We start from the raw sequence: 10,144 nt of genomic DNA, 5'->3' as shown, positions 1-10,144 counted from the left end.
TTACTCCCCTCCTGGGCTAAGACTGAACGCTGGGAGTTACCCAGGTCTCGAAGAGTCTTTCTTCCATAGGCTTGCAAGGGGACACTTGCTTAATTATGGATCTTCTTCCACAGGGTTACAGGGGATAATGGCTTAAGAGTCCACCCCTGTTTCCCTATGGAGGTCCCTCCCCATGGGAGAACAGTCCTTGATAGACTTTTCGGCATGAGTCTAGCACGGATCCACACACACACGGATTCCAACATCTCACATGGGCCGTCTCGTTCCAGCATGAGATTTCTGAGGGTTATAAAATCTTCAACAGCAGTGTGGATCCACACACACACGGATCTCAGTATCCCACCTGAGTCATCACTGCTCCAGCACAGGTTTCCTTCAGGGTCACAAATCTTTACCAGGACTCTGCCTCACTTCAGTCCTTCTCATGAAGTCTCGGTTCTCTTTGGTACATCCACAGACTCCTCTATCAGCCATATGGGAGGTCTCCTTACTTCAACAAACTTTTACAAGTAGCAGGGATTACTTTTCAGTCTTTTCTCTGCTGAGGAGAGAGAGCGAAAAGGCAGGGGGAAAACAAGCCCCCCCCTTTCGCACTTTACTTTTCTCACTGCAGTTTCAGCTGCCAGCTTTGACCTTGGAAGCTCTGTTATCTTTCGGCTGGAATTCTTCCACAGCGGTTTCTGTTCAAGCAGTCCATCTTTTAAACTTTTTTTTTCTTCACTCTCTTACAAGAGAGAAGGGAGGACTTCAGTGCTGCACCTGCTCCCCCCCCCGGCCCAAGCCGGGGGAGGAGAGAGTCTGGTCCTGCTCGGGCCCGCTACTCCTCTCCCCTACATGGTTGCTACTCTTAATTTTTAACTGCACCAACAACCTTCTCTTCCGTTTTTCTTGAAGATGTAATTAGCAAAGGTGTTTCTGGACTTTTGATTGGCCTTTTTGTCCGGAAATTACCTGGACAAAACCATCCTCAGCCCCAAGGATGGGCTGATGGGCGAAACCACGACACCAGCGCACGTGCCGGCGTCCCCTCAGCGATCGTCCGCTGCCCCGGGGCTCCCCGGGACACCGAGTCTCGGTTCGGCCCACAGCCCCGGCGCGACCGTGCAGCCCCAGGTCAGCGTTCAGCAGTGACTGCACCTGTCAGGCTGCGGGTGTCACAGCCTGTGTGATACTACACCAGACTGCCAGGGAACCAGAGCAGAGGCTGTTCCTGGGACGGCCCCAGCAGAATGATCCCTCCAGCGCCCGCGGCTCATACCTCCCCTCCTGTCACATCCTGTCACCTGTGCCGACGTCAGGAGCCACCACCCGCAGCCTCACTCTGACCAGCCCCAGGTCCTGCCCCGACCCAATACAACATCTCAAGCCTGTCGGGATCCTCCAACCAGCCCTTGCACTCCAGCTGCTCCACAGCCCCACACATCCCCAAACCAGCCCCCAAGGATGGAGACTGCCCTGTACTGCCAGGTGGTAAGAAACTGGCCACCAAAAAATAATAAAAAGCTTTAATGTCTTACAGCAAACCAGCAATTGCACAGTATAAATAACACACAGACAAGTTCAAATAAATAACCCCTGGCCTGACACGCAGCTGGTGCCAAATCAAACCCTGTCCCAGGGAAAGGGGATGTGTTTTGTCCAGACATGATGCTCCATGTCTCAAATCATCTCAGCCCTCCCCAGCTGCCCCAGTGCAGCCATGGCCCAGCTTTGTTCCTTCTGGCTTGATTCACTGCTCAGAGCTGCCCTGCAGGTCACAGTCCCCGTGCCAGTCCTGGATAACACCTGAAAGAGATTTCCCAATGCCGCTGGGCCAGAGGAGCCATGGCTGGGCAAGGTGCTGTGAGAAGGGGCACAGAGCTGCTGGGCACCACAGGAACAGGGGAGAGGCGTGGAAATGGGCAATCTCTTGTGGGGCAGACCCAGGCTCTCCAGCCAGCACCCAAACAGCCCCCCATGCTCACCGTCCAGGTCGGTGGAGGTCCTGTGGGGTCGACAGCAGCCACAGCCAGCACTGCTCCCAGCCAGCATCACTCCACAGGTTTCACTTTTGCAATAAACAGGGCAGTGGCTTTCCTCAGGAACTCCTCCCTGCTCATAGAGGAGCCAAGCTTCCTCTCCTGCAGCGCCCGGTCCATGGCCAGGGCCAGCCCATCGGGGCCCAGCCGGGAGCCTGCCTCCAAGTAGCGGCCGGGCCGCGGGCCGTTCCCGGCGCCCAGCGCATCCTCCAGCGCCCGCAGCACAGCCTGGCAGAGCCGGGAGTCCGCGGAGCCGCCGCCGCCCAGCACGGCAAACAGCGCGTCGGCCTTGGCCGCGAACTCCAGCAGCACGCAGCAGGTGAGGACGCCGTAGCGGAACACGTCGAACGGGACAGCCTCGTGGTCGCGGCAGCGGACGCGGCGCAGCAGCGCGGCCGCCGCCTCGGCCGGGGCCGCCCCGCGCTGGCAGATGCGGCGCAGCAGCTCGCTGTAGAGCCGCCCGTCCACGCCTGCCGCCCGCCGACGCCCACCGCACCCCAGCACCTCGTAGGCCGCGCCGGCGTTGCTGTCGAAAGCCGTCCTGTCGCGACAGGGCACAGACACAGAGAGGTGGCCTCGCCCCCCGTCCCCGCCGCCCCCCCGCCGCCGCCCGCCGCACCTGTGCGAGTGGTGAGCCAAGCGCACGTACCACAGCGCCCGAGCCAGGCGCTGCGGTGGCCCCGGGGGCTCCGCCGCCGCCTCCGCCGGCACCAGCCGCTCGAAGTACTCCGCCAGGAAGGACACGGGCTCGGCGGGCCGCGCCTCCAACACCTTCAGCAACGCCTCGCGCACCATGGCCGTGACGCCGGCTCGAAGCAGGAAGTCCGCCGCGCTGTCCTCCGCCAGCCCGCCGCCCCCCGGCGCCGCCCGCCCCGGCTCCCCCAGCCCGCTGCCCCCCGCCGGCCCCTGGGCGGCGGCCGCCCGCCGCTTCTCGTGCGCCGCCATCTTGGAGCGCGCTTCCGCCCGGGCCGGAAGGTCTCGCACGGCCATCTTGCACACTGGCAGCCAATCGGTGGGTAGGAAGACAACGCCGCTGCCGCCATCATGAGTATGGGCAAGGGAGCTGCCCTGTCAGTGGTAACGCTGGGGGGCGCCGCGGCCGCCATGTCTAGTCCGGGCAGGTGGCCCGCCCTTGGCAACCGGGCGGACGCCGCAGGTGACCCGGTGCCGGTGAGGGGCCGCGGGGGCGTCCCGGCCCAAAGGACACTCGCTCAGGGCTCGAACAGAAACAGCTCTTTATTGGAGCACCGCCCCCCGCCCGCCGAGCCCACGCTCCCCCGGAGGCTGCCTCGGACCCTCTGTCGTGGCAGACGAGCGGCCGTCGCGCTCTCGCCCATCGCAGGTCCCGGGAGCGCCGGACCAGCCCAGTGTCCGGTGCGAGCTCGCGGGGATCCAGTCCCGGGAGCATCCCTTGCCCCATCCCTGTGACTCCGCTGCTCATCGCCCTTCCAGCCCCTGCTTCCTGTGGCGGCTGCGGGCACACCTCCTGCTCCTGCTGCTTCTGGCTGGCCAGGGCCGAGAGAGGCCAACGGCGGACAGGGGGACAGCAGGGACACGGCTGGGGGGCTGGGGGCATCCGTGGGCTGCTCCTGCTCCTAGGACAGCTCCCACCGAGATCTGAAACGTTTCCACAGGCGACGAGACACAACAGCGGTCACGATGAACCCCAGCAGGGAGGCCGCTGCCCCTGCAGTGATTGCAGGGCTGGAGCTGAACGAACCTGCAGACACACGGAGCTGTAACCACAGCTGCCCAGGGCAGCAAAACCCCAAGGGATGAGCAAATCCCCCCAGCACCAACTGCGGCACCGGTACAAGAGGCCGCAGCCCCATCCAAGCAATGGGGGGCAGGGCAAGGGCCCACAGACCACCACTCACCATCCACAACCGTCAGCTCCAGGCTGACTACCTGCGTGAGGCGGCCGAGCAGGACACACTGGTAGTGGCCCTGGTGCCAGGGCTCAGCGTGGTCCAGCCACAGCGCGGAACTGCCAGCCGTGGCCTCCTCCCGGTATTGAGATAGGGCGGCAGGGGTCCGCAGCCAGTGCACCGTGGCGTTCCCGGCACACTGCGCGTGGCACTCGATGCGCAGGGCTCTGCCCCGCGTCCCCGTGGGGGGAAGCGACCAAATCTGCAGGCTGCAGGCGGGCACTGAATGCTCAGATGGCCCTGGGCTCATTGTGCCAGAGCCAGGGAGCGTGGCAGCAGCCGTGGGACTGCCTGCGACAAAGTCCCGGGATGCAGCATGCTCTGTGGAGGAGGGTGTGGTGGCAGCAGCCAGCTGCAGAGTGGTCCCGGTGTCAGGCTGCCACGCTGTGGTGGGATCATGCGTGGGGACACTCGGCCCTGGGGGCAGCACTGTGGTGGTCACAGGCCCGGCTGTGCTGGGGCTGCCGGTGGAGGTGGCTGTGAAGACACAGCAGCATCAGTCACAGGTGGCCTCTCTGCAGCCCCATCCCACTCCACTCTGAGCATAGCAAGCGGGAGCAAATGGGCACTGGCAGCAGGGACAGGGACGGGGATGGGGATGGGAGGTTAGGGAATGGTGCAGAAGCAGGAGCTGCTCCTGTTCTGGCAAAGCAATTCCAAGCAGCATAGGGTGGTGGAGGTTGGCTCCAGCAAATGGAACATATGGGGGCCGTGGTTCCCAGCCCCTCCTGGCACTCACCCCCAGCACTCGCCACCACAGATGCCACCCTGGTGAAGGTCTCCTGCCCAACACGCAGCATCACCTCGCACCTGAACTCCACCCCTTCTGCCACGTCTGTCCCATCCACCGCCAGGGTGGACACAATGTCGTACAGCTCCTCGTCGGTCTCCGAGGCATCAAAGTCTGTGTTCTCCAGAGCCTGGTGCCCCCGGTACCAGGTGAGGGCCAGCCCAGTGACAGGGTGCACGCGTGCAGCCGAGCAGCGCAGGCTGGCGGGGCACCCCGGGCACAGGGTGTGGGGTGCTGCCTCCAGCTGCAGTGTGTCCGGGAGGGCTGCAGACAAGGGGCAGAGCCAAGGTGATTTGTGGCAGCAGAGCCCAGGAGGGAGGAGGCTGCTTCAGGGATCCAGGGCTGTGCCGGGAGGCGGCAAGGGATGGGCTGGGGAGCACTTACCGTAGACCTTCAGTTCAACAGTTTGCTGGTAGTGCTGCCCGTAGCAGCTGCCCTGGCAGATCTTCATGCCCTCCATGGCCACAGTGGCTTGGCTGATGTGCAGGATGCTGTGGGTGGGGAAGGATGTGATGGTCCCCAGGGCAGTATCCAGCCCCCTCCACTCCACCGTGCCCCCTGCGCAGGCCAGGGAGCAGTTCAGTTCTGTTGAGCCCCCGAACGGCACCACCGGCTCCTTCGGTGTCACCACCAGACTGTCAGCAGGGCGCCCTGGGCAGGAGGAAACCGCAGGGTGAGGGAAGGGGACAGTCACCAGAATCCTGAGCGCCAGGACGGGAAGCTGCAGCAGCGACGGGGGGGACCCAGCGGCTGTCGGGACTCAGCAACGGGGAGGCCCTGGGGCCACAGGGCCACGAGCAAAGCAAGGAGAGCAACAGTAGCAGAGCTGGGCAGTGCAGTGGGTTGGGGGATAGGGGTGGCTCCTGGCCCCATGGCACTCACCGCTGCAGCCCCACAGCGAGCTCAGGAGGAGGAGGACAGGAGCCAGCTCCATTGCCTGCACGGCAGCAGCAGGGGTGGTTTTCCTTCCTTTCTACCCTCCTTCCAGGGAGAGGGTGCCTCTGGCCAGGGCTGTCTCCTTCTGGCTGCCAGCCTCATCCTCAGCCCTTCTTAAGCCCTGTAGGAACCGCCCCCATGAGCACCGGTCCCAGGGCCCCCACGACTTCCAGCCTGAGGGGTATTTCCAGAGGGAGGTTTCTGATTTTTTTCCAAGTTCAGCTCTTGCACAACACCCAGCCGAGGGCCAAATCAGGAGTCCCAAACCCAGGAGAGCCCCTGGCCTGAAGGGTCCTTATGTGGCTGCAGGGGTCCCCATCACACGACAAGACAGCCCTGCGCAGGCACGTGCACCCCAGGATGTGCCTCAGATCCAGCTTCATTCCCGGTTCTCACAGGCTTTGTCACGCCCCTAGAACTCCCAGAAAAACAGCCCTTCCATGACCCCGACAGCTGGGACGAGCAGCAGGCTGCTGGGGACACGTGGCTGTGGAAAGGGTCCTCCCCAAACGTGGGACCTGAGACACTGTCAGTCCTGCTGGCAGCTGCATTTATTCCCAGAACAGGGTGTCTTCAGGGATGGAAGCAGGTGTTCCTGGGAGGGTTGGTCTTGTGGTACTGACAGTGTTAGCACATTGAAGGTGCCTCAGTGCCTCTCCTGGATCTCACAGCAGGTCTAGCATCGCTTCCTCACTCCTGCCCTGCTCCCCAGGGAGAGATGAGTCTGGTTCTGACCCGTCCTGTCCTGCCAGGATGGGGAAGGTGCCAAAGGGCTGAGGGAGGCACGAGCCCAGCCCTGCACCTCCTGTCATGGCAGGACCTGAGCATTTCCCATCTGGGAACTCTCCAGAGAGGCAACTCTGGGCACTTGGCACGCCGCGCATCCTTTCAGAAGGTCGTGTCATTAATCCTCCGAGAGTCCAGGAGGCCTCCAAGCAAGGGAAGTGCTCTGTAAACACCCACCACTGAATGTGCACACTCAGCCCAAGCAGGTGATTGATGGCCCTGGGGTTTTTGTTCCTTCCATCCTGTGTTAACAGAGCCACTTCCTGGACTTTCCAGCAGCCACTGGAGCCTCTGGCCCAGCCATGGGACAGGCCATGGCCGGGGCTGCTCCCACACTGCCAGGCTCTTCCCAACAATGAGACTGGGGACCTTGAGGACAGAGATGTTGTGCCAGGGATTTGCCTCCCACTCCCACCCACATGATAAGAAAGTCCATGAATCAGAGTCCGAACCGTAATTGAGCACTGACAGTGTGACCTCTTCAAAAGCAGCTTTACCAGACCTTCCCGGACCTCAAAAAATTAACTATTACCAGAAAGCCCAGCACCTCGTGCTGCACTTCCTCCAGTTTGGGGCTTGCAAGTGCTCAGAGCTGCCCCGGCCACCCGCACAGGGGGGCAGTGCAACTCCATAACTGGAGTTATGGAAACATGATAAACCTCCAGCTCCACGAGGGCCAGTCCCAAAGGCTCAGCCATCGAGCTGGGGGGAGGGCAGGGGACTTGGCCCAGCTCAGAGTGACACAGCAGAGCCCCCAGGGCAGCTCTCACTCACCGAGCCCCTGAGCAGTAACCCACTGCAGCCCTCGCTCCACCACCCTCTCCACTAATGGACTCAGACCTTCCCCTGGCCCAGAGGTGCACAGGAGCTCCTGGTGCCCCAGGCACAGACGAGAGAGATCAAGAGGTTGTATGCACAGGGTGAAAGGAGCACGTCTGCACTCCAGGACAGGAAACCTTTGAAGGAACGAAGGGAAAGATTTGAAGGAATGAAGAGACTCAGAAGCCTGAACACTTTTCCTGGAAGCCAACTGTGCTTCCTCCCACAGGGCAGGAGTGGGGCCTTGTGCCGCACAGTGCTCAGTCCAGAGCCATTGCTCAGGAAGCAAAACAGTTCAGTGTGGAGACACAAACCACCAAGGGACAAGCACTGGCTCTGGGACAGGATACCTCCGAGCCCCTCAGGCTGGGGTGTAGCCCCAGGCTGTGACCACTGACACCAGAAGGGACCACCACGCCGATGGGGGGAAGGGTGGCCACAACATCCTCTACTGCAACACATGCCCTTTGTTCTTCAGTGATGCCAAGTGAGAAAAGCTAATGGTTGTCTCTCAACTAAAGATGAAAACAGTAAAATAAAAGCTAGTCCAGTCCAGAGGAAATAAATATAGAAAAAACAGGCTGTGTTAACGGCTCATGTTTCCAGGATATTGGCCATCAAGCACCAGCTCCCATCCCAGAGCTGACTCAGATATGTTTATACTTCTTGTGATTATATTGTTCAATCAGGACCATTCTCAGCCACCAAAAAAACTGTTTATAGGAGTCAGATAAGATCTAAATTAAACCTGGCTGGAAATTTAAGCAATAGAGTGGGGGCTGCTAAAAATCAGTTTGGGAGAGTCTCCAGTGGGGCAGATGGAAGCCAGGGACCTGCTCCCCATCTCAGGCTAGGGCAGGGGCTGGCAGCCCTGACCCAGCTCACCCAAAACAGCCCCAAATCTTTACACCCCTCTCAAAGGTCAGGCCAAGGGCTGGGCAGGAGCTGCCTGGTACTGCCAGTGAGGGGAGGAATCAGGACAGAGACCTTCAACACAACAGGAAAGCAGCAGTTTAATAAATAATCCATCAGAGGGAGAGATTAGCCAGTTCCAAACACAACCTGAACCGAAATAAATACATTTTATAGTTAGCTTAAAAAAGAGACACACAAACGCACGGAATGGTGAGAGAGGTGGGAGAGAGAGAGGTGGGACTCAGCCCATGCCCACGCTTTAAAGATACCACAGCTGTCAGCAGCCATTCAAGTGCAGAGAAAGAATAAAAACAGGGAAGTAAAATGTTACTACTTTGCAAAATTAATGGCAGAAAACAATGGTGTAACTCAGGTTTTTAATGCAACAAGATCAGTGGCAACTCACTTGACCTGCGGCCGTTAATGCTGGGACTGCAGATGGGCAATCAAGCCCATTTTTGCCTTGTGTTTGGGCATTACTGTTACCATCCTGAAATATAAGTCCCTGCAGACAAATCCTGGGAAATCTGATGTTAAACAGCCAGGCTCAGACACTGCACAGCAAATCAAGGTTATTTTAAAAGATTCCTTTTAAAAAGTTGCATTTTCATACCAAGTAAAAAAAATTGGCAAAATTAGTTGAATGCTCCACACAGCCTTTCCAAACTCCACGTGGGATGCTGTGGAAGTACCGGCCCTTCAGAATGAGACATTCTTCATTTGGCTCCGGGAACTTCAGCTCTGGCTCCACTTGGCCCAGCTCCTGCCCTGACACCTAAAGGCAGAACAGTACGGGAGTCCCTGCACTGAGGGGAGGGGAGGCACCGGACCAAGGTCCCACCAAACCAGATGACAGGAACCCCAGTAGGGTGGGAAGGAATCCACAGGCCAGCACAAGCCACCTTTCCACTGGTAATGGCACCTGCAGCGTTCCCACTGCTGCCTCGTCCTGTACCTCCATGGCAGGAGAGCTGGTCACCAGCCAGGCTGCAGCCCCTCACCTGGTAGTCACCTGTGGCAGCACCTGACCCTGAGCTTGAAAGCTGAAAAAGGCATCAAAACACTCCAGGCCCATGACACACAAGCCAGGGCACATCAGCATCGCCAGAAGCTCAGGGATCATGTCGTGAGGGACAGGACTGGGGAGGGAAGGTCACCGGATGGTTCTGCAGTCTGAGGGGAAGAAGAGGCTGAGAGGCCGCAGGCAGCAGCAGTGGTGAGAGGGAACGGGACCAAGAAACACATCAGTTTCAATAAACTATGGAGTAAGGGAAAGGACTTACTTTTAAAAATATATCTCTATATACTTTATATCATATAAATTATGCTTGTCTTTTTATAATGTGCCGCTATATTTTACCTGTGAAGCTTCAAGTGCCTCTGTGTGAGCAACGTAACAATTCTGTGTTTTACTTCATCTGTATGTGAGGGAAAAAAACACTTTAGCTCACTTTAATCAAGTGTAAATCAACAGATCATCAGGACTTGGTAAAAAAGTCCCATCTAAAAAAGGCATTTTTGTGAGGAACACATAGGGAGGGGAACTGCTGCCTGGAAGTGCAAGTGACGGGATTTCCTTCAGAAAAAAAGCTTGCTATGTACACACAAGTACTGACCATCCCAGCAACATTTGGGAATTGGGAGTGTTGCCACAAGGAGCTTGGGAAAAGTGGAGTCACAGCAGGCCACTGAAGTTCCTGCTGGCTCTGCTCCCCAGCCCTGCAGCCAGACCCATCTCAGCGTCCCTCCCTGTCCGAAACGGCCGCACTGCCCGCAGAAAGGGCTTCTCCCACTTGTGAGCACAGGATCTGCTACCAGGCCAGCTCGATGCACAACAGTCAACCCTTTCACTTAGACATCCACCTTCAATAACCAGCTGGTCCAGAAAACTGGTAAACAGACAGTGTGTTACCAATTACCCAGGCTGGGCAGGCAGCTGGTCCTGGCTGTCA

The 10,144-nt window shown here is 58.9% G+C and overlaps 2 protein-coding genes across 2 annotated transcripts; both read right to left on the bottom strand.

Annotated features, from left to right (window-relative positions):
- Positions 1–1,722: 1,722 nt before the first annotated feature.
- On the bottom strand, positions 1,723–2,963 carry TPGS1 (tubulin polyglutamylase complex subunit 1). Its single transcript, XM_027901060.1, has 2 exons — positions 2,638–2,963; positions 1,723–2,559 (listed from the first exon to the last, which is right to left on the bottom strand). Exons 1-2 carry the CDS (start codon positions 2,961–2,963, stop codon positions 2,031–2,033), a joined length of 855 nt encoding a protein of 284 aa, XP_027756861.1. The 3' UTR covers positions 1,723–2,030.
- A 273-nt stretch (positions 2,964–3,236) lies between these two features.
- MADCAM1 (mucosal vascular addressin cell adhesion molecule 1) lies at positions 3,237–5,868 on the bottom strand. Its single transcript, XM_027900974.1, has 5 exons — positions 5,619–5,868; positions 5,121–5,387; positions 4,686–5,000; positions 3,896–4,423; positions 3,237–3,738 (listed from the first exon to the last, which is right to left on the bottom strand). The coding sequence occupies exons 1-5, from the start codon at positions 5,668–5,670 to the stop codon at positions 3,614–3,616; spliced, it is 1,287 nt and encodes a 428-aa protein (XP_027756775.1). The 5' UTR covers positions 5,671–5,868; the 3' UTR covers positions 3,237–3,613.
- Positions 5,869–10,144: the final 4,276 nt, after the last annotated feature.

The sequence above is a fragment of the Empidonax traillii genome, unplaced genomic scaffold, assembly GCF_003031625.1.
Source record: "Empidonax traillii isolate 1590-97213 ecotype Southwest subspecies unplaced genomic scaffold, ASM303162v1 scaffold761:size885847, whole genome shotgun sequence".
NCBI classification, from domain to species: Eukaryota; Metazoa; Chordata; class Aves; order Passeriformes; family Tyrannidae; genus Empidonax; species Empidonax traillii.
The sequence above is the reverse complement of the archived record's forward strand: the minus strand, read 5'-3'. Positions and strand labels throughout refer to the sequence as shown.

What these genes read in the sequence shown, in the direction of transcription:
- TPGS1 (XM_027901060.1), bottom strand. Translation starts at nt 2,963, where the DNA reads ATGGCGGCGCACGAGAAGCGGCGGGCGGCCGCCGCCCAGGGGCCGGCG. An exon ending in TTGGCTCACCACTCGCACAG is followed by an intron (nt 2,560 to 2,637) that starts GTGCGGCGGGCG and finishes CTGTCGCGACAG; the next exon opens with GACGGCTTTCGACAGCAACG.
- MADCAM1 (XM_027900974.1), bottom strand. Translation starts at nt 5,670, where the DNA reads ATGGAGCTGGCTCCTGTCCTCCTCCTCCTGAGCTCGCTGTGGGGCTGC. An exon ending in TGTTGAACTGAAGGTCTACG is followed by an intron (nt 5,001 to 5,120) that starts GTAAGTGCTCCC and finishes CCTTGTCTGCAG; the next exon opens with CCCTCCCGGACACACTGCAG. An exon ending in GGAGCTGACGGTTGTGGATG is followed by an intron (nt 3,739 to 3,895) that starts GTGAGTGGTGGT and finishes GTGTGTCTGCAG; the next exon opens with GTTCGTTCAGCTCCAGCCCT.